The following is a 23407-nucleotide window of genomic DNA, read 5'->3' on the forward strand; positions in this document are numbered from 1 at the left end:
TCACTGTGTGTGTGTGTATAAGAAAAGTTGCCTCTGCAGGGACTCATTAGGCAGAATTCACCTAGACTGTTAAGGGTTAAGTTGGCCGTGTATGTTATGTGTTCTGTTGTACGTTATTACATTTTGGGGGTGGGGTTTTTACTTATTTATGTATGATTTTGTCATTTGTTAGTTGTTGGAATAAAGGTGGAAGTAATGGCACTCGAGTCCATTTTTGTTGACACTCCTACATTTATGACCCCAGCACTCCCCCAGATGATTCCAGAGTGATTTTGCTTGTTTTACAATCATGACTGCAGATGCTGTTGCTCTCACGCTCCCCGAATTCTGGCAGGAACATGCCACTGTTTGGTTCACTCAGGCAGAGGCCCAGTTTACAGTGCAGGGACCCTCGTGAGCTGACATGAAACATTACATCACAGCGTTAGGCAGTTCAACGGTGACCGATGAGCATCCGACCGCACCCCCGGAAGGTGGCAGGTACGAGACTCTTAAGCTACTCCTTCTAGAGACTTTCAAACCTTCCGAGTCTGAGTGTGACTGTCGGCTCCTCTCACTGCCTGGCTTAGGCGACTCCCCCCAAGCTGTCAGAGTTGATGGACCACATGCTGTCCCTCCTTGGTGGACATCAGCTGTGTTTCATCTTCAGAGAGCTTTTCCTGCCACAACTATCCGGTGAGGTCTGGTCACCTCTGGCTGGCTGCCCCCTCCAAGGCCAGGCTCTAGCCAGAGAGGCTGACGAGGTGTTTTCCGACACCAAGAGGGCCTGTGCAACCATGTGGCTGGATGACTTCTCCGTCTCGCCGCCATCTGAATATGAAACGCGAGGTTTAGGCCGAGAGCTAAGAAGTGCTGCCCACACTGTGGGTTCAAGGAGTCGGGAAAACGGAATGGCTGGCACCTGTGAGCTGCTCTGGGCATTGGCAAGTCAGGCAGTGTTGTTGCCTGACTTTTAAAAAGAACTTTCAATAGATTTGGTGTGTCATCTGAAACTTTGACAGACTTCTATTGATGCACGGTTGAGAGTATTCTGGCTGGCTGCATTGTGGTCTGGTCTGGAAACACCAATGCCACTTCAGAAAGTGGTGGATACAGCCCACTCTATCATAGGCAAAACCCTCCCAATCACTGAGCACTCCCAACCATGGAGCATTGCCACAAGAAAGTAGCATCCGTCAACAAGGACCCTATCATCCAAGCCATTCTCTCCTCTTGCTGCTATCAATAGGAAGGAGGTGTAGGATCCTTAGGTCCCACATTAATAGGTTCAGGAACAGTTATCACCCTTCAGCCATCAGGCTTCTGAACCAGTGTGGATATCTTCACTCACCGCAACACCAAACTGATTCCACAACCTATAGACTCACTTTAATGGAGTCTGCAACTCGTGGTCTCAGTATTTATTTTTAAAAAATTTATTATTTGCATGATTTGCTCTCTTTTGCACATTGGATGTTTACCAGTTTTTGTTATGTATATTTTTTCATAAATTCTATTCTATTTTTCTTTTTTTTTGCTGCCTGCAAGAAAATAAATCTGAAGATAGTATATGGTGAAATATATGTACTTTGTTAATAACTTTACTTTGAACTATCCAATTTCCCCTTAAAGATAATTAGAACTACTTCTACCACTCTTGAAGTGCAGTTCAGTGGGGTGGAGTGCAAAGTGGTTTAAAATTTCATAACATTGTCAATTGTTATTTATACCGTACCTACAGTAAAACTCAAGATTTGTACATTTTTAATAAACAATTGAAGAGTTTTTAATGATCAGTGGAAGAAGTGAGTAGTAATTCAATTTGACAGTACAGAAGCCAAATGAACCTTGCATAATATTCTATTAATACACTCTTATTTGCTTTGATTTGCTTAATTCTGTTATATCAATTTATCATTTGTTCTCTGGTAGATTAAGTCCACTACAAGCTGAAATTGTAAAGAAAATGCATGTTTTCTTTACCTAATCATGCTATGTGGACAGCATTGACAAGACCAGCATTTATTTGCCAATATAATTGATTCTGAGAGGGTGGTAGTAAGCTACCTTTTGTGAATAGCTGCACTCCTTTTGGAAATGAAGTTCAGACAATAGACAATAGGTGCAGAAGTAGACCATTCGGCCCTTCAAGCCTGCACCGCCATTTTGAGATCATGGCTGATCATCTACTATCAATACCCGGTTCCTGCCTTGTCCCCATATCCCTTGATTCCCCTATCCATAAGATACCTATCTAGCTCCTTCTTGAAAGCATCCAGAGAATTGGCCTCCACTACCTTCCGAGGCAGTGCATTCCAGACCCCCACAACTCTCTGGGAGAAGTTGTTTTTCCTTAACTCTGTCCTGAATGACCTACCCCTTATTCTCAAACCATGCCCTCTGGTACTGGACTCTCCCAGCATCTGGAACATATTTCCTGCCTCTATCTTATACAATCCCTTAATTCCATCAGAGATGATGAAGGATTGATAACGCTTCCAAATCAAATCATTTCTGTGGCTCCTGAATGTGGCAATGTTCACGTTTGCCCCCTGCCCTTGTTCTTATAGGTGATGGATCTTCAAAGCACGATATATATTTTAATTTGTAGTTTAAAAAAAAATTGTGTATTGTAGCAAAACAACAAATTGTACGACATGTGCCAGTGACATTAAACCTGATTCTGATGCTAGTTGGAGAAGTGCCATGGAAGTATTGATGAGTTGCTGCTGTACAGCTTATCCTTCCCTCAAATACATGCATTAGAGTACACATCATCCGTACATTCAAATCCAATGCATGTATTAGAGTGATAAGATGGCAGACAGGATGCCAAAGCAATAAACTAATTTTTACTGAATGTTTGTTGGATTACCACTCATCAAATATGCATCGTCACCATACTGGCTGCTCTTTTGGAGATGATAGAAAGATCTTGAAGAGTTAGGAGGTCAGTTTTGCGAGTATATCTAAAACCTACATGGCTTTGTGCATGGTAGGTCATGCCTAACTACCTAGTTTTATAGTTTTTTAAGGAGTTACCAGGATGTTGATGAAGAAAAGGCAGTGGATGTTGTCCACACGAACTCTAGCAAGGCCTTTGACAAGATCTTGCATGGGAGTTTGTCAAAACAAGGTCTCTTGGCATTGAGGGAGAAACCAGACAGAGGTTATAGATGGCTGACTGGAAGCCTGTGACTAGTGGTGTGCTGGTGTTATCTGTTGGCATTTGTCATCTGTGTCAATGTGGATGATAATGTGGCTAACTGATTGGGTATGTAATGGGCAGCAAGGAAGGCTATCAAAGCATGCAATGAGATCTGGAGCATCTGGTAAAACAGGCTGAAAAATGACAGATGGAATTTACTGCAGATGAGTGTGAGGTGTTGCATTTTGGGAGGACAAACCAGGGTAGGACTTGCACCGTGAACAGTACAGCATTGAAGAATGCAGTATAACAGTGGGGTCTGGGAATACAGATCCATAGTTCTTTGAGAGTGGTGTCACAGGTAGATAAGGTTGTAAAACAGAGCTTTTGCCCTTCATAAATTAACATATTGAGTACAGGAGTTGGGTTGTTATGTCCAAGTTGTATAAGATGTTGGTGAGTCCAAATTTGGAGTATTGTGTGCAGTTCTGGTCACAGATGTACAATGTAGAGATCAATAAGATTGAAAGAGTGCAGAAAAAAATTACAAGGAAGTTGCAGGGTCTTGAGGACCTGACTGTAGGGAAATTTTGAATAGATTAGGACTTTATTCCCTGGAATTTTAGAGAATGAGGGGAGATTTGTTAGAGGTACACAAAATTACGAGGGTTATAGATAGTGTAAATATAGGTTTTTCTCCACTAAGATTGGGTTAAACTATAACTTGAGGTCATGGTTAAGTGTGAAAGATGAAATATTTAAGGGAAACCTAATGTAGACCTTTTTCACTCAGAGGGTAGTCGAGTGGAATGAGCTGCCATCGGAACTGGTGGATGCACATTTAAGTGGTTTGGGGTGCTACATTGGGCTGTGGTCCAATTGCAGGTTGATGGGACTAGGTGAGATTACACTTTGGCATAGATTAGATAGGCTGAAAGGCCTGTTTTGTGTTGTTGTCCTCTGTGACACTACCTTTCTCTGTGAACCATGCTACATATGTGTCATCATTATTGACCAGAAAAACTAAGTGAACTAGGCATGTATGAAAACAGTGGGAGTACTGTCTTCAAGTATTGGCAATACCCGTGAATGTCAAGAACAGGTGGTGAGCCTTTCCCTTGCTCATTTAGCTCATGCCAAAACATCATCCAGATTTTGCTGCATTGTGGCAGAGACTGCATCACACACACACACACACACACACACACACACACACACACACACACACACACACACACACACACACACACACACACACACACACACACACACACACACACACACACACACACACACACACACACACACACACTATTCACAGCTCAGGAATTGTGAGTCGAACTGAACGTTGCAGTCATCAGGTAGCATTCCCAACACTAGCCTTCACCACAACCCTCGTGTCATACTCTGGTCCTTTACCTGTCACCTTGCTAATTCTTCCGCATATCAGACTCCTGAACAATAGTGGATAATTACACTCTTTTGCCCATCCATTGAGATGTTCCCGCAACCAATGATCTTGCTTTGTTATCTTGTTATTTCACGTTCTTGTTATTTATTGCTATTTATTTGGATTTGCACAGTTGGTTCTCTTCTGCACTCTGGTTGACCTTTCATTGATCCTGTCAACAGTTACTCTTCTATAGATTTGCTGAGTATGCCCGCAGGAGGAAGAACCTCAGGGTTGTACATGGTGACACGTATATACTCTGATAATAAAATTTAATTTTAACTTTTTTCTTAAAAAGGAGACAGAAGAACTTGCCTCCACCATCTACATCTTCAGGTAGCACATTCCAGATTTCAAAAAGTAGTTTTCTTCATGTCACTGTCAATTCCCCTTTCATTGTATACCTGTGATCTTTAGACCTCGATCCCTCTACCAAAGAGCATACCCTCCAACATTCCTGTCCTGACAGTGTTTCGCTACAGTTCAGTTGTTGTACCTTTTGGTTTTAAGCACTTCTTCTTTTTCACTTCCGCATTCCATTCGAGCTAGCAGTTAGGCTTGGTGTCAGTTTCTGATCCTGGGTTAGCCTCTTTAAGTTGCTCCTAATCCAACAGCATTTTGTGTGGAGTTTCAGATTACAGCAGAGGCTTAGATGGTCTCAGTTCCCAGTTGCATTCTCTGGTGACCATGGAGACTAGAGACTACACATCCTGGTGCAGGGTTTGTGACCCAAAACATCAACAGTTCCTGTCTTCCCACAGATACAGCCAAATCTGCTCAACTCCTTCAGCAGATTGTTTGTGGCTCTGGTGACCAAGGTTGACTAGATATTGTAAGAATTCATTCCTGGAAATCAGAAGGGAGTATCCTGTGTGTTAGTTTTCTGTGTCACCCATTCAAAGGGTGCAGAAGAGATTGACATAGATCTTGAGTAATCAGGAGAGGTTGGATAGGTTGGGACTTTTTCCCTAGAGTGAAGGAGGCTGCAAGGTGACATAAGAGGTGTATAACATTCTGTTTGGTATAAATTGGGAAGGTAGTCAGAGTTTGCATCTCCATGGTATTTAAAATTAGACAGCATGTGTTCCCAACTTGGGGCCCATGGACCTCTCGGTTAATAGTAGGGGTCTATTGGGAATCCCTGGTTTAAGGTGAGATGGGAAAGGTTTAAAAATGCCTGAGGGGCAAGGTTTTCGCACAGAGGGTAGTGGGTTTATGGAATGAGCTTCCAGATTAAGTGGGAGAGGCAAGTGCAATTACAATGTTTAGAAGAGATTTGGATAGGTACGTGGATATGAAAGGTTTCGAGTGAAATGGCCAAACACTGGCAAAATGTGATTTGCTTAGCTTGGTACATTGGTCAGCATGGACAAGTTGGCCCAAAGGATCTGTTTGCTTGTTGCATAACTCTTGGGAATCATTCTCATGTCCAATCTTCCATGGTTTTGTATATTCATTCTTATTGCAGAAGCAAATATCACTGTGATGATTGTACGCTCTAGTATCAATTGTTTGGTGACAATAAAGGAAAGTAATAAGTAATCTTCAAAGAAAAGAATCCCAGTTGTTCTGATCTATCCTAGTGACTGTAGCATGTTGTAGAGGAGGAGGAAGTATTTGGTCGAAAGAGCATTGGCCCAAAACCTTAACTCTTGTTTCTCTCTCCACAGATGCTGCCTGACCCGTTGAATATTTTTCACTTCTAGGGAACTACATCAGTTAGTTGTAAGTTTCAAGCTATTCCTTGTTTGTGAGAGTTGTTACTTACTTACTTCACTGCTAAAGTGATGAAGCTTACCTTTTTTTGGCCTTAAAGTGCTTTGGGATGTCTAAATTCGTAGATGATACTATATAAAATCATAATATTTAAAGCATAATGTTTACTATTGTCATTTGCCTGCCAAGTCAATCAATTGTCCAGCCATTCCATCTCATTATCTGCTTGAACCATCTCACAATCTCCATTCAATTTTATTAGACCGTTGCCAAGAAATTAAATCTTCTTTTTGGAAGCCATGTTACAGGAACACACACAAATGCTGGAGGAACTCGGCAGGTCAGGCAGCATCAATGGAGAGGAATAAACAGACGATGCTTTGGACCGAGACCCTTCATTGGGACTGGAAAGGAAGGGGAAAGAAGCCAGAATAGAAAGGTGGGGGGAGGGGAAGTGAAAGGAGTTCAGGCTGGCAGGGGATAGGTGAGAACAGGTGAAGGGAAAGGTTGGTGAGTGGGGGTGTGGAGATGAAGTGAGAAGCTGGCAGGTGATAGGTGCGAACAGGGGAAGTGGAGATGAAGTGAGAAGCTGGCAGGTGATAGGTGCAAACAGGGGAAGGGAAAGGTTGGTGAGTGGGGGTGTGGAGATGAAGTGAGAAGCTGGCAGGTGATAGGTGCGAACAGGTGAAGGGAAAGGTTGGTGAGTGGGGGTGTGGAGATGAAGTGAGAAGCTGGCAGGTGATGGGTGGAAGAGGTAAAGGGCTGAACAAGAAGGAATCTGATAGGAGAGGAGAATAAACCAAGGGAGAAAGAGAAGGAGGAGAGTCAGCAGGGAGACATGATGGGCATCTGAGGTGAAGGAAAGGATTAAGAAGGGTTACATAATTTTTAGTCCTTCAGATTAAACGTAAGGTGTATACAATGCCAATGATATGAAGTCTGAAAATGAATTTTAAAATTCAATTCAAGAGCAATTTGAAATGATTTATGTAAGAACACAAGCCTTTAGAGAGCTATTTGTATTGTTGTGCCCAGTCTGGAATTGCCTACCTTGCAAGAATCATGTAATTACTTCATGTTGTATTAAAAAAGGTTTTCTTGTTGTGCTTAAGAAAAAGCAATTCTCCTTTTATTTGTTACTTGAGACTTCAAAACCCTAAATATTCCAGGTAAATGATCGTTGATGAGTTTGGAGCGGGACATCAGGTGTATAGTTAAGGATGAACACGGAGGAACTGGAGCTACTGGGCGACTCTAAATACAGAAACTATGTAGCAGCAGTGGATAAAGCATTGAAAAGCTTTGAGTATTCCAGCGAATGGGCAGATCTAATATCTTCTCTGGGTAAACTTAACAAGGTAAGTCCAAGAACTGAAAGTTTGAAAATTGGTTCAGATGTACATTGATTAATCTGGATGTAGAATGTTCTGGATATTTCTACCACGTATTAAACCTGATACGTTATGTAATCTGGAACTGTGAGTCATCTGTGTTTCATGTTCGTCAATATTTTTATTTGTGGAAATGCTTTCTGAGTTCAGCTACTTATGTTGCATCAGCATTTTAATAAGAGATTTGAATAAGAAATCATGTATTTGTTTCACAGCTCTGTTTTCTGTAGATCTGTTCTCTATCCAGGAGCTGATAGTTAAACCATGAAAGTATAACAATTGAGTTCATCTGGGAGGATTAACATACTTCATATGTTAATAATGTTACAAACAAAGTTGTGGTTTGTCTTGGGAAGTTATTGAACAGGGTCCTAATCCATAGATAGAACATAGACCAGGCCCCTTGGTCTATGATGTTGAACTGAACTAGTTAAAATAATGCCATCCAGTTCCTTCTGCCTGCATGTGGTCCATATCCCTCCATTCTCTGCATATTCATCTACGACCCTCTTAAGTGCCTCTATTGTGTCTGCTTCCACCAGCTCCCCAGTGTTGGATTCCAGGTACTCACCACTCTCTGGTGAAAGAAAATTTGCACACCTCCTTAGAACTTGTCCCACTCACCTTAAGTTCATGCCCACTGGTACTAGACATTTCAACCCCAGGAAAAGGATACCCCCTGACCTGTCAGGTCTCCCTCAGCCTCTGCCATTCCAGAGAAAACAGCCCATGTTAGTTCAACTTCTTATGGCACATGCCCTCTAATCAAGGCAGCATCCTGGTTACCTTCTTCTGTACCCTCTCCAAAGCCTCCATGTCCTGCCTATAATGAGCAGACTAGAATTGAATACAATACTCCAGGTGCATTCTAACCAGAGTTTTATAAACCTGCAACATAACTTCCTGACTCTTGAACTCAATGCCTTGACTAATAAAGGCAAGCAAAGCACACACCTCCTTTAAAACCTTTCAGCTTGTGCAGCCACGTTCCAGTAGCCAAGAACTTGAACCCCACCCGCCGCTCCCCAAGATCCCTCTGTTCATAATACTGTTAAGGAGACACAGAGGACAGCAGATGCTGGAGGAACTCAGTGGGTTGAGGAGCGTCTGTGTGAGGAAAGGGATTGGTGATGTTCCAGTTGGAGGTCCTTCATCTGGACTGAAAGTTAATGGCGGGATCCTCAACATTGTTAAATCATTAAGCGTAAAGGGAATGTACGTGTTAACAGCTGTTAACTGTGAACTTTCCTTTTCCATTTAATCTTCCAAAGTGCAACAAGTCATACTTACCAGGATTAAGCTCCATCTGCCATTTCTTTGCCACATCTAGAACTGATCTATATCCAGCTGTATCTTGTAGCAATCTTCTGCACAAATAAACTCTTCTTGGACTTCAAGTCAGGAACAGGTATCGGTTATAAACAATATTTTGATGACAGACTCTGCCGTCTTCTTCAGGGATGATGCCAGGACATGTTTCGTCTGGTGCTATTTACACACCTGTATTCCGTCCTTCCTGATTGGTTAGTTCATCATCTCTGAAGAAGATGACAGAGTTTGTTATTGAAACGTTGATTATAATTGATACCTGTACCCTGCTTGAAGCCTGAGCAGAGTTAATTCATCATATATGCCGGGAAAGCGCTAGATCCTTTTCAATCTTCTCCAGTATCGACAACACCACACCTTGTATCTTCTGTGATTTACTAACTCGCCCGTCCATATTTACACCCAAGTTATTTATATATAGTACGTCACATGCAGCGGAGGTCCCATTTAGAACCCTGTGGAACATCACTAGATACAGGCTGACAATCCCGTACAGAAGCAAGACAGTGCTTCACTCACTTTCAGAAGAGTTGTTGAGTGAACACACTAGCTATTTTCTCAGGTGGTGCTACAAGAAGGAAGAATAAAGAATATTGTCCTTCTGGTTCAATTAGTGTTACGTTGGTACCATTGTACTGCAGTGGGATTTTCTTTAAGAACTATATTTTCAGAAGTACTTACTGTTGAATTTCAAAACTGGAACTTACTTAAAAATGTTACATTTTTCCACTCAATATTTTGATGGTGAACTTGGGCATCAGGATGCAATTCTGTAGTATCTTTGACTTTCATTAAACGGTTTAGTGAGTGACAGGTGATGAAAGGGAAAATACCTGCATTTATATTTGATCCTCTACAATCTGTTTGATGATGCCAAGCTACAGGCAATGCATCATCTTTAAAACATAGGCGCTTTTGTAATAAGAGAAATGTGGCAGCCTGTTTGGGTACAGTAAGTTCCCACAGACTGCGGTCTAATAATAACCAGTTTTCTGTCTCAGGAAAGTAAATTGAAAGACAAATATTGGCCTCAACTCTTTTTCAAAATAGTGCCACACCTGGGAACAGACAGGTCATGATTTAACTTTGGATATTTGGGCCGGTACTTGGATAGGAGAGGTTAGACGGTATGAGGTAAATGGAACTGGTTTAGAAAGGCACTTGGTTGGCATGGACGAAAGACCTGCTTCCATGTTCTATAACTCTGTGATTGTGTCTCATCTGACCTTCAGCAATGCAATACTTTGATATTGCACCTTAGTTTTAGCTTAGTCAGTCTGTACCTTTGTAACTGAGAGGTGAGATAGCTATTGCTGATTGTTCTGTATTCAGAAAGCTGTTAACAACCTCATGTATAAGGCTAGACCACTTAACACTAAAATTTCTGCATTACACTCTTAAAGTTATTAAGAAACAAAGACATCCCCTGTAATATTCAACATGACCTCTGGGAAAAATAAATAAATACCACTCGTTGACTTCACTGCTGTCCCCAAGTCAATTTCAGAATTATATGATGATTACTTTCAGCTGACATGTAATGGACCCAGTCCCTTCTTAAAATGCTGATGTGCCTCAAGTAGGAAGATTCAGAGAGCTCTGGTGGCTTTTTCAGTCTCAGTGAAGTTCAGGATGTACAGGCTTGTGAACACAGAGGTTTTCTGCCTGTACACTTTGTGCAACTGATAATGCTGAGTTTCATTTACAGAAAATGCATTAGCTATGGAAAATGTTGCTCTTTCCGGTTGCATTTATTTCCGTCACACCGAGGAATGCATTCTGTCGTGACTTTCTTTAGCCAGAGGGTGGTGAATCTGTGGAATTCATTGTTACAGAGGGCTGTGGAGGCAAAGTCACTGGGTGTGTGTAAAGTTGACACCCATACTAATCAAGAACCATTAGCCTCCAGAGTTACTTGGAGAAGGCAGGAGAACGGGATTACATCAGCATAATCGGATGGTGGAGCAGACTTGATGGGCCGAGTGATCTAATTCTGCTCCTTTGTATCATGGACTGATGGTTTTATGCCATTTTATTCCATAAACTCATGTCATCTACCAAATAGAAATATAGGCCTTTAATCAGCCCTGAACCTCTTGATTAGCAAAGGGTTCTTTGGGCTCAGATGCAGTCCTGCTCACTGTGTACAGCTTTTAGTTTAATTTTTAAGCACACTGAACCTTTCTACATGGTTTACTAAAGGAACTTCAGGGAACAAAACTTATAACCTCCAGGCGTTTAAGGAAAATAAGCATATGCCTAGTGAACTCCAGGACACACTGCTATCGTAATATAAATTTAACTCGTGCTAGGAAATGCCTCAAAGAATCACTTATTCAAGAGGGAATTACACAGATATTTTTTGAAGAATTTGGTTTCTTCACCAGTGCAGGTGTACAGAGCTAGTAAGCTGAGGTCACATTAATACTAGTTGTGTTCAGTTGTAGACAGAGCTAGATTTGAACTGTCTGGATTGTTTTCCCAGTATGGAGTACCAAGTGACTGGTCACTGATTTATTTATGTGCAGGTTTTACAGAACAACGCCAAGTACCAAGTGGTGCCAAAGAAGCTAACAATTGGCAAGCGCCTGGCCCAGTGTCTTCACCCAGCACTGCCCAGTGGTGTTCACAGAAAAGCTCTGGAAACCTACGAGATTATTTTTAAGATCATTGGCTCCAAGAGGCTGGCCAAAGATCTTTTCTTGTACAGGTGGGCAAAAGTTAATTAGTTTTTAATGAAATGAGTTGCCTGTTTGAAAGCAAGCACCGTATGCAGCAGGCAACAAGCCACTGTAACGTTCAAAGTATTGAAAAGCAATTTGACTAAAAGATTGCTGCAAATGGGCATGTTCAATATCTAACACTGTTTTCCTAATGAGCTGTAGATGTTCTTCTATAGGCATCCTCAAGATCTTGTTTCTGTTAAAGAAGAGGTAGTCAAAACAGGAAGACATTTGGATGATGGGGAAGAGAATCAGTGGGGACGTGAGAGTGATTTTTTTTACCAAGAGAGTGCTGATTAGCCAGCTTGCACTGCTTGGGAGAGTGGTTGAAGAGGGGTCACTGGCAGCATTTAAGAAGACTAAGTAGATAGATGGTATCTTTTTCACTAGGGTCAAAATGTCTAATGTTGGAGGACATGCACTTGAGCTACTTGGTGGGAGGAAAGTTCAAAGGAGTTGTGTGGGGCAGTGTCTATTTACACAGAATTGTTAACTACATAGATTTAGAAGGCTACGGGGCAAGTACTGGGAGGTGGGATTGGTATGGATGGGTATTCAGAGATCAGCATAGATGGGTTAAAAGCCCAGGCACCAGAAATCTTGATTTATCACCTACTGAGGCATCCTAATGAAGGACAATAAATGCAGCACGAGAATGCCACCAATATCATGTGCTTAGTGTAATTTGCTGGAATTAGATGTTCAGTGAAGGATCCCTGCACCAGTAAGTGTATCTACAGCACCACTTGGACACATTGGTTGTGATGCTCTGCACAGGGAAATAATCCATGCCCTCAGTTCTAGCTGTGGCGATGAAAGCAAGCAGTAACTAAAACATGGCTAAAGTTGCAGAGTTAGGCCATTTAGGAGAAAAGCAGGTAATGATTTATTTGGAAACTGTTTTACTCTCTCCTCAGTTCTGGTCTTTTCCCTCTTCTTGGTAATGCGGCTATGTCTGTCAAACCTGTGCTTCTGAGCTTGTACGAAGTCTACTTCCTGCCTCTGGGCAAAACTCTGAAGCCAGGGCTTCAGGGACTGCTGACTGGGACATTACCGGGCCTGGAAGAAGGCTCTGAGTACTATGACAGGTGAGGATTTGTTTCATCTATATTTGATTTACAGGACTAAGAAGCCTCCAGGGAGCAGGATGGAGAAGATATACTGGGGGGGAAAAGTCCTACTTCAGGCATGTTTTGCCTCATTTAGTCACAATTTCATTTAATGTCATAAAAGCTGAATATCTGGTTAGTTCTAATAATTGTGTGGTGGTTATACAAATCGTGCATTCACTCACACTGGGGGGGGGGGGGTGGGCTGTTGAAGTGTCTATGGATAGCTGTTCATCATTTGGGAGGGAGAAATGCTGTGTCCCTGTGCTCACAAATAAATATTTCAGATTTTATGTGCGAATAGGATTTTCTGATGGCCTGTGTGTGGATAATACTGTAGCTGCCTACTACAATTTGGCCCATCAACTCCTTGGGACATAGCACTCTGCATTCCCACCGATGGTGTTGGGATGCAACACTTAAGCAATGTCAAATTGTATTTGATTTGCCAGTTCAGAGCTAGAAATGTAATATGGGTAGATTTTGCCTCAGTTTTGAAGGACCACCCAATAGTCCAGATATTGAAGTGATTGATCACTGACAAAGGCAAGAATAGCAATCAGTCATTGGTATATAAAAAGAATGGGTGTTTACACACTATATTTGAGCACCAGAAGACAAGTGGAGTAAAGCAGTGTTTGGCATGCATATTAAAGTACCACAAACTTTAATGTCATCAGATCGTTTAAGCTCCATCTAATAACTTATCATTTTGGTTTAAACAGTATTGCTAGTTAATACTCCACACCAGGACCACAAGACTCAAAAACAGTTACTTTCCACAATCAGTAAGGCTGATCAACTCCACCACCACTACTTTATCATTTCTTGTCAGCCACCTTATGTACAGCCACTCCTGTGCCCTGTGTCACTTTACGGACGTACAATCAATCTATGAACATGTATAAGCTATCTTGTGTGTTTATACAGTTTTTTAAATTATTGTGTTCTTTGTTGTGTATTTTTTGTGCAGCATCAGATCCACATTCTCTTTTACACTTGTGTACTGGAAATGGCATTAGACATTAAAGAATTAGGCCAGCTGTGCATTCTATTGGATGCAACCTTGTGGCTTTGCAACCTCTGGTAAAGTTGTATACCACCTAGACTTACTGTTTTGATATCTGAGAGATAACGTGGAACATTTTTATCAGGAACCTGTGGGAATACCTTCATCACATGATCTGCAGTACAACATTATCTTGTCAGGTGTGATTAGCGACTGGTAGCACCTGCACTTGTGCATTGTAGAGTCGAACAGCATGGAAGCAGGCCTTTTGGGTCAAATGGTCCATGACAACTACCGGTAACTTTCCAGTCAAAACTAATTTGGTTTGCCCACATCCCTTTAGGCCCTTCCTTATCAATTTATCCATTCAACTGTAGCCTTTTAAACATTGTTAATGTACCTGTCTCAACTGTTTCCACCTTTTGAGCTCCTACTAAATCTTTCTGCTTTCACCCTAAACCTGTGTCCACTAGTTCATCATTGTCCAGCCCGAGGGAAAAAGACTGTGTGCATTCACCCCATCTGTGGCCCTCATGATTTTGTACACCTCTGTAATATCATCCCTCATCCTCTGAGACTCCGATGAACAACTTATCAGCCTCGTCAATCTTTCTTCATATCTCAGTCACTCAACTCTCTACAGCATTCTTGTAAGTCTCCTCTGCTCTCTTGCAGGTTAATGACAGCTTCTGTAAAGCAGGGTGACCAGAACCGAACAAGTATTACAAATGCAGCTTGTAGAGCGGCGGAAAAATGAATGAATGAATAATAGATATAAGAGATAATAAACCTGATCTGATTCATTTCCTATGCACCGTGAAAAATCTTAGCAAGTTATTTTTGACTTATGCTCAAAATGGTGCCAAGTTGCGTCCTCCATTGAGGTCGTTGCTCAGTTTTAGTTGCTTTTTTTTGGGTTCTTTGAGATGGTTGTGGGGACAAAGAGGGGAGTTAGAGGTCAGATTAGGGTTTTAGGGAAAGGGATGTGGGGGAATAAGTGGACTGGCCGGGGTATAGGTCTCTGTTCGAAGGGCAATGACGCAGACATGGGATATCCATGGACCTGGCCAGGTCAGCAAGTTCTCAGTGGGTTCCTGAGTCAGAATTTGAGGCCTAGTATTCAGAGTCTGACCATCAGCAGGTCTGGATTTTGAGGCCTGGTGTTTGGTGTCTTGTGGTCACATCCAAGCATCAGAAGTCCGGAAGGTGGCCGGAACTGGGTCTGTGAATCTCTGCAAATATGCCAGGGTAGTTGGAGGTCCAGTGTCTATGTATCCACTGGAGGCTGGAAACGGAAAAGTACGGACTGCTTTGGGATTAAAGGATTGTGCAAGAGCATGGGTGGGAGCGAGGGACGTGGCTTGTTTTGTCATTGTTGACTTGTTGTGCCCTGTGTTGTTCTGCCAAGCATTGTGGGCACGCTATGTTGGCACCGGAATATGTGGCAACACTTCAGCCTGCCCCCAGCACACCCTTGGTTGTTAACGCAAGTAACGCATTTCACTGTATGTTTTGATGTGTATGTGATAAATAAAATTGAATCTTGAATCTTATTTTACTGTTATCTCTGAAATTCAAAGCAGGGTTTTGGGTGAAATTTAAAATTGATAATCAGCACTTTAAAAGATATTTTAAGTTTTTAAGTTTCTCTAAGTCTTTAAGTTTCTCTTTCAGAGCTGCAGCCTCTCCTTAATAAATGTCTTTGACCTGATATTTGTACAAAAGGGTGTGATTAAGACATAGAAGAAAGGAAGAACAGGTTAGGGCTCCTTTTATGCAAAAGAAAAGATTTATAGGGGGCTCTTGCTGACTCTGGCTGAGATGCAGCCAAAAAACATTCATAGAAGCAGATAAGAATAAAAGGTTTGGCTGTCGATATGAATGAATTTGCTTAAAGGAGCACTAATACCTTGTGTGTTATTATTAAGAATGACTTTTCTTTACATGCAGGGCAAACACGTTATTGGAGAAGGTTGCGGCTGCGGTGGAGCAGTCTGCATTTTATGGTGCTCTTTGGGGGAGTGTCTTGACCAGTCCTGCTGTGCGGTTACCTGGAATCACCTTTGTACTTTCTCATCTGAACCGGAAACTTTCCATGGAGGACCAACTGTATATCATTGGTAGCGACATTGAGTTGATGGTACTAATAATTTTATGTTATCTTTCATAAAATTCCCAGTCATATTGAAGTAAATTAAAGCTGAAAACTGTCTTAAGCTTTGTTCAGGTTAAGGCAAATATGTAAATATGTGACAATCTGCAGACACTGGAAATCCAAAGCAACACACACAAAATGCTGGAGGATTTCAGCAGGTCAGGCAACATCTATGGAAATGAATAAACAGTCGACATTTTGGGCCAAGACCCTTCTTGAGCCCTGAAGAATGGATGGGACAAGAGATATGGAGCATCTAGACAAGAGGAAGAAAAAAACAAGGATCAGGCAGGGCACTAGAGAGTTATAAGGTATCCAGAAAAGAGCTGAAGAATGGACTTAGGACAGCTAGAGGAGGGCATGAGAAACCCCTTGGCAAGTAGGATTAAGGAAAACTCCAAGGCATTCTGCACATACGTAAAGAACAGAAGGATGACTAGAGTGAAGGTAGGACTGATCGGTGATAGTAGAGAAATGGGGAGGTCCTTAATGAATACTTTGCTTCAGTATACACCAGTGAGAGGGACCTTGCCGTTTGTGAGGACAGCTTAAGACAGTTATTATGCTGGATAGTGTCAATATTCAGAAGGAGGATGTGCTGGATCTTTTGAAAAACATTAAGATTGATAAGTTCCCAGGGCCGGATTGGGATATACCCAGGTTACTATGAGAGAAGAGAATATTGTACCTTTGGCAATGACCTTTGCACCTTCACTGGCCACAGTAGTAATATCAGATAATATCAGATCTTTGGAGGCTGGCAAATGTTATTCCTTTATTAAGAAAAGAGTAGGGATAATCCTGGGAATTATAGCCCAGTGAGTCTTACTTCAGTGGTGAACAAATTATTGGAGACAGGATTTACAAGCACTTGGAAAAACAGTCTGATTAGGGACAGCCAGCATTGCTTTGTGAGGGGCACATCGTGCCTCACAAACCTGACTGAATTCTTTGAGGAGGTGACAAAGCACATTGATGAAAGTAGAGCAGTAGATGTGGGTATATGGATTTTAGTAAGATATTTGTTAAGGTTCTCCATGGTGGGCTGAATTAGAAAGTCAGGAGGCATGGGATCCAGGGAAACCTGGCTGTGTGGATTCAGAATTGGCTTGCAAACAGAAGGCAGAGGGTGGTAGTAAATGGAGAATATTCTGCCTGGAGGTTGGTGATCAGTGGTGTTCTGCAGGGATCTGTTCTGGTACCCCTGCTTCTTTTGATATTTATTGGGGTTAGTAAGTTTGTAGATGCCACAGAGGTTGTTGGAGTTGTGGATAGTGTAGAGAGCTGTTGTAGGTTGCTGTGGGACATTGACAAGATGCAGGTTTGGGATGAGAACTAGCAAATGGAATTCAACCCAGGCAGGTGTGAAGTGATTCACTTTGGAAGGTTGAATTTGAAGGCAGAATACAAGGTTGGTAGGATTCTTGACAGTGTGGAGGAACAAAGGGAACTTGGTGTTCATGACATTGATCCCTCAAAGTTGCCATGCGAGTTGATAGGGTTTAAGAAGACAAAAGTGTTGGATTTCATTAGTTGGGGGATTGAGCTCAAGATTAATGAGCTAATGTTGCAGCTCTATAAAACTGGTTGGACCACACCTGAGATATTGTCAGTTCTGATTGCCTTATTTAAGGAAGGATGTGGACACAAACGACTCGATAGAGGTGTACAAAATGATAAGAGGCATTGATTGAGTGGAGGATCAGTTATTTTTTTTGCTCAGAGTGGAAATGGCTAATACAAGAGCGCATCATTTTAATGTGATTGGAGGGAAGTACATTTGGGGTGTCAGAGGTAAGTTCTTTACATGAAGTGCTGAGGGTGTGTGGAATGTTCTGCCAGGGTGTTGGTAGAGGCAGACACATGATGGGCATTTAAGAAACTCTTAGATAGGCACATAATGATAGAAAATGGAGGGCTATTGTAGAAGAAAAATGACCTTCGAGACCAGGGTTCAAGCGATGATACCTTCATTCAGCATGATATGGAAAGCCTGCGGAAATGTGCAAAGGTCTCAGTTACGTGGCAATTAGACCAATATTTGTACTCATGAACAGGCGAGTATATGTGCCTACTGGCATGCAAGTGAATCTGTTACACAAACAGAGATACATAATCAGAAGCAAACAAGTACATCCATAACACAAAATATTTTTTAATTATAGATTAGACAAGGGACTAAATCATGTGCTTGTTCTCATTTTGGCCATCTGCACTTGGTGCTGCATCCTGATTATGAAAGACTGACTGCTGATCTTTAGGTTACAAAGTTCAAATAGAGAAATGCAAGTTAGCTGCTTAGTTTATCAACCCTTTTGCTGACCCTTCTTCCACAACTATGCAGGAGGGAAGTGTAGATTGATCGTAGAGTAGGTTAGAAGGTCAGCACAACATTGAGGGACAAAGGTCTTGTGTGGTTCTGGAATGTTCTGTCCTATGTGTGATGAAGCAAGGATGGTCTCTGTCTTCAACATGTCTGGATGGTAGTTGTGCCTTAGTATTGTATTGGACAGGTGCTTCAGCCATTGGTAGATTGGTAAAGGCAAGGCCAGATGTTCTTACCCCCGCTGCGTGATATAATTGTGCTGGAGCAGACAGTGTTAAGGACAATGTGCTGCAGCTGATAGCTCGACACTAAAAGGTATTGTTTGATATCACAAGCCTGTAATTCTAAAGAGTTGTCTGATTTGGTGGGAAAATGGAGGGTTATGGGCTGAGTGCAGGTAGGTGGGACTAGGTGAGAATAAGCGATCAGCACAGACTAGAAGGGCCAAGATGGCCTGTTTCCTTGCTGTAATTGTTATATGGTTATATTATACCAGGGTGTCAGCATGTGGATAGATTGTTGGTGAGGACATAATGTTGCAGAGAAAATGAGGGGCTATACTAAAGTGGTAATGCTGAGATAGTGCAATGGGATGTTGATACATCATGATATTATTTCTTTATTCTTACGACTCTCGCTGCTAAAATAAAGTTGATGGCTGTGGGTGTGCCATTGCAAAGCAGCACTGCTGATTTTGCTGTTAGTAAGGTTGAAGTTATTGGCAAGTTGTTGCCTATATGGTATCAGCATAACCTCAGACTGGCTTGAGAGGGCGCTTACTGGAGAAAGTCCATTCTTTTTGTTGATGCTTTGACCCTCAAGTGTTATTGAACCTTTGTATATGCAAATAGTTTCAGAAATTGCTTAATTCACTAGCTCCAAAGTTTTGTGCACTTCATTTTGGAATAATGTTAACTTTTAAATGAAATGTAACCTATGCTGGCATAATTACTGTTGTTCAGCTTCCCTAGACCTGAAAAACTACCGTAGTTGCACTCGTAATGTTTATCGGAAGTTTCCTTTCATTGGGCAATTCTACAGGTCTTAAAAATACTAAGTATTCTTTTGTGAAATATTTCAGCATCTACCTCATGTTCCCATCTTTATTTTCTGTAAGATTTTTATAAGGTATGATTAAATGTGATTGTTATTTGCTAGTTTGTTGTATATGTATTCTGTGTAGCCTACTTCATGATGTCACCCTTTTCTGCAGGACACAGATCCTGTATTGCTGAAGTAAGTTAGCATTAAGGGATGCAAGATCAACAGTGTTGCCATCATTTTAAAACAGACCACAAATCAATGTTCACAAAATGCTGGTGGAACACAGCAGGCCAGGCAGCATCTATAGAGAGAAGCGCTGTTGACGTTTCGGGCCGAGATCTGACAGCGCTTCTCCCTATAGATGCTGCCTGGCCTGCTGTGTTCCACCAGCATTTTGTGTGTGTTGTTTGAATTTCCAGCATCTGCAGATTTCCTCGTGTTTGCTCACAAATCAATGTTTCTGGTTTTCTGAAAATGTCTTCCTTTTTCTGAATAAATGGACGAGTGCAGCATAACCAAATGCCGTGAAAGTATTGACAAAATATTAAAAATACTCTTCCTATCATAACTTGTGTTTTACATCCTGGTGATAGGTCATAATTTTTAATTAATATTTTTCTTTAAGTAAATGTGTAAATCCTGGACCTTTAAAATTACTGAACCTACTTCATTGTATAGCAGGTTTGCCCTTGTCTCTTCACTCATGGAAAAACCTGGATTGATATTTTTATTGAAAAAGACTTTCAGATTTCGAATTTGTCAGTTCCTGGAACAGATAACTGAAACAGTAATGCAATGTGGAATACAGGGTAGCTTTGATTTTTGAGTATTTTATTTAGGTATTTAGCTTTGTGACATGATGTTAGGCAAATTACATTAACATGCCTTGTTAACAGTCACAATTGACTTTTAATTCAGAGTGATTTTAAGTTAATTTTTTTTTCAAGTTTGGAATAACATTGATTTTTTTTGTCTGTTTTGGTAGGTTGAAGCAGTAAGCGCTTCAGTCCAGGACTCCAGTGTATTGGTGCAGCGGAGTACCTTGGATCTAATTCTGTTCTGTTTCCCTTTCCATCTGTATCAGGTATGAATACTTCAATTAGGGAACCTAGAAATATAACAACAGTTTCTCCACAGCTGCTGGGCCAAGGATATTCAGAGAGCCATTGAATCTTTCAGCATGGAAGGATGAAACTGACCTGACGGTAACTCTGTCACTCTTCTTGCCCTCCTCCACCACCTCCTCTAAACACATCCTAACAGAGACTGTTAGTAAATGGGAATATTTATAGAGAGATTCGCCAGTGGAAATACTGACCGTTGACACTCTATGTGGCTTGAAGTGATAATGCTAACTGAGTGCTGGTAAAGTAGTACTGCTGCCAAACTGAAGTTGTTTCTTGAGGTAAAAGATGTGGACAATGAATTATGCACTAATCAACATGACATGTAGTTTTATATGCAATTTCACAATCCATGACAAAAATAAATTTCAGTATCAGAATCAGGTTTATTATCACTGGCATATGTCGTGAAATTTGTTAACTTAGCAGCAGCAGTTCAAAGCAAAACATAATATAGAAGAAGAAGAAAAAAATAAAATAATAATAAATAAGTAAGACAATTTACAGTATACATTATTGAATAGATTAAATTTGTCCAAAAATGGAAATAATTGTATATTTTTTTAAAATGAGGTAGTGTCCAAAGATTCAATGTCCATTTAGGAATCGGATGGCAGAGGGGAAGAAGCTGTTCCTGAATCACTGAGTGTGTGCCTTCAGGCTTCTGTACCTCCTATCTGATGGATAACAGTGAGAAAAGGGCATGCCCTGGGTGCTGGTCTAATAATGGACGCTGCCTTTCTGAGACACCGCTCCTTGAAGGTGTCCTGGATACTTTGTAGGCTAGTGCCCAAGATGGAAGTGACTAGATTTACAACTTTCTGCAGTTTCTTTCGGTCCTGTGCAGTCGCCCCCACCCCCCCTAACGAAATATAGTTACTGTCTTGCCTTCTTTATAACTGCATCAATATGTTGGGACCAGGTTAGGTCCTTAGAGATCTTGACAGCCCAGGAACTTGAAACTGCTCACTCTCTCCACTTCTCATCCCTCTATGAGGATTGGTATGTGTTCCCTCGTCTTACCCTTCCTGAAGTCCACAATCAGCTCTTTTGTCTTACTGACGTTGAGTGCAGGGTTGTTGCTGCAACGCCATTCCACTAGTTGGCATATCTTGCTCCTGTACGCCCTCTTGTCTCCATCTGTGATTCTACCAACAATGTATCATCAGTAAGTTTATAGATGGTATTTGAGCTATGCCTAGGTACACAGTCATGGATATAGAGAGAGTAGAGCAGAGGGCTAAGCACACACCCCTGAGGGGCACCAGTGTTGATCGTAAGTGAGGAGGAGATATTATCACCAGTCCGCACATGTTGTGGTCTTCTGGTTAGGAAGATGAGGATCCAATTGCAGAGGAAGGTACCAAGGCCCAGGTTCTGTAACTTCTCAATCAGGATTATGGGAATGATGATGTTAAATGCTGAGTTATAGTTGATGAACAGCATCTTGACATGGGTGTTTGTGTTGTCTAGGTGGTTTAAAGCCGTGTGAAGAACCATTGAGATTGCATCTGCCATTGACCTATTGTGGTGATAGGTCACAATTTACTTTTTTATAAAAATAAGCATTGACTTAATTTAGATATTTATCATTCTTATTAAAAAACCTAGATCAGTTGAATTGATCTCTTTATATTAATGAAAATTACTGACGAGATAGCAGAGTTTATAAAAACAAAGCAGGAAAGAGAATGGACATTTCACTACTCAATGGAGGACATCAGCATCAGCTGTATTTCAGTTAGAAACATTTTTTGCCTCTGATTGTAAGATTGTGAGTTCAAGTGCTCCCTGCAGAATCTAGCGCCAAGAAAACTCTGCCCTGATATCCCGTTGTAACAATGAATGCCTAGTCATAGGGTTATACAGCGCAGAAACAGGATTCACACACATGCTGGCCAAGATCTCTGTCTAAGCTAAGTTAATTGGAGAAAATCCATCTAAACTTTTCTTATCTATCTACTTGTCTGCTTTTAAGTATTGATAATGTACTTGTCTCAGCCTCTTTATTTAAATTAAACACTTCCCCTGTCAGCTCGTTCCATATACTGACCACCCTCTGGGTGAAAAATTGCCCCTCTGATTCTTATTAAATCTCTCCTCTCTCACTTTAAACCTAGGCTGTCTAATTAACCTGGGGAAAAAGACAGGTCAATCTGCACAATCTGTGTAATCATGATTTTATACAGCTGTTTGAGATCTCCTACACTCCACTGAAAACAGTCAGAATCAGCTCAGCCTTCCTTCTTTCCCCAGTCACGGCAAAATCCTTGTATGCTCTCATTCCAGCCTAATGTTATTTTTGCCTAATGCATTGTGACCGAAACTGAACAGATGGGGCTTCACAAATATCTTGTACAATGTAGCATCCCAGCCACTATACTCAGCTCACTATACTCTGATGAAGGCATGCGTTCAACACCCTTTTCACTACCCTGTCTACCTGTGTGCCACCTTTGGGGAACTATATACTTGTACTGATTTGTCCTTTTATTCTACAACACTGTGAAGGTCCTACCTGATTTGTCTTCCCAAAATGCAATAACTCACAGCTATCTGAAATAAACTTCATTTGCCCATTCCTTGGTCCACTTACCTGGTTGATCAGGATCCCCCTGTAAATCCGTATAACCATCTTCACTGTTAAGGATACCACATATTTTAAAGTCACCTGCAATCTTACTAACCATGCCTTGTACATTCTCATCCATATTAGTACTGGTTTATTATTGTTACCTGTACCAAGACAAAGTGAAAGGCTTGTCTTGCATATTGTTGATATACAAACCCCATTTCCAGAAAAGTTGGGATATTTTCCAAAATGCAATAAGAACAAAAATCTGTGATATGTTAATTCACGTGAACCCTTATTTAACTGACAAAGGTACAAAGAAAAGATTTTGA

At 41.3% G+C, this 23407-nt stretch overlaps 1 protein-coding gene across 5 annotated transcripts in view; it reads left to right on the forward strand.

The window, feature by feature from the left end:
- dop1a (DOP1 leucine zipper like protein A) overlaps positions 1-23407 on the forward strand; it is a 182781-nt gene that overhangs the window by 24226 nt on the left and 135148 nt on the right. For 4 of the 5 annotated variants that reach the window (XM_073051710.1, XM_073051712.1, XM_073051714.1 and 1 more), the window contains exons 2-7: positions 6248-6302; positions 7463-7651; positions 11542-11723; positions 12654-12824; positions 15805-15994; positions 20365-20463. In XM_073051710.1, the coding sequence (XP_072907811.1) occupies positions 7514-7651; positions 11542-11723; positions 12654-12824; positions 15805-15994; positions 20365-20463 (780 nt within the window). In that variant the 5' untranslated portion in view covers positions 6248-6302; positions 7463-7513. The remainder of the gene's footprint in view (positions 1-6247; positions 6303-7462; positions 7652-11541; positions 11724-12653; positions 12825-15804; positions 15995-20364; positions 20464-23407) is intronic. The other variant, XM_073051711.1, reaches the window with a different exon arrangement.

Source organism: Hemitrygon akajei, chromosome 7 (assembly GCF_048418815.1).
Source record: "Hemitrygon akajei chromosome 7, sHemAka1.3, whole genome shotgun sequence".
Taxonomy (NCBI): Eukaryota; Metazoa; Chordata; class Chondrichthyes; order Myliobatiformes; family Dasyatidae; genus Hemitrygon; species Hemitrygon akajei.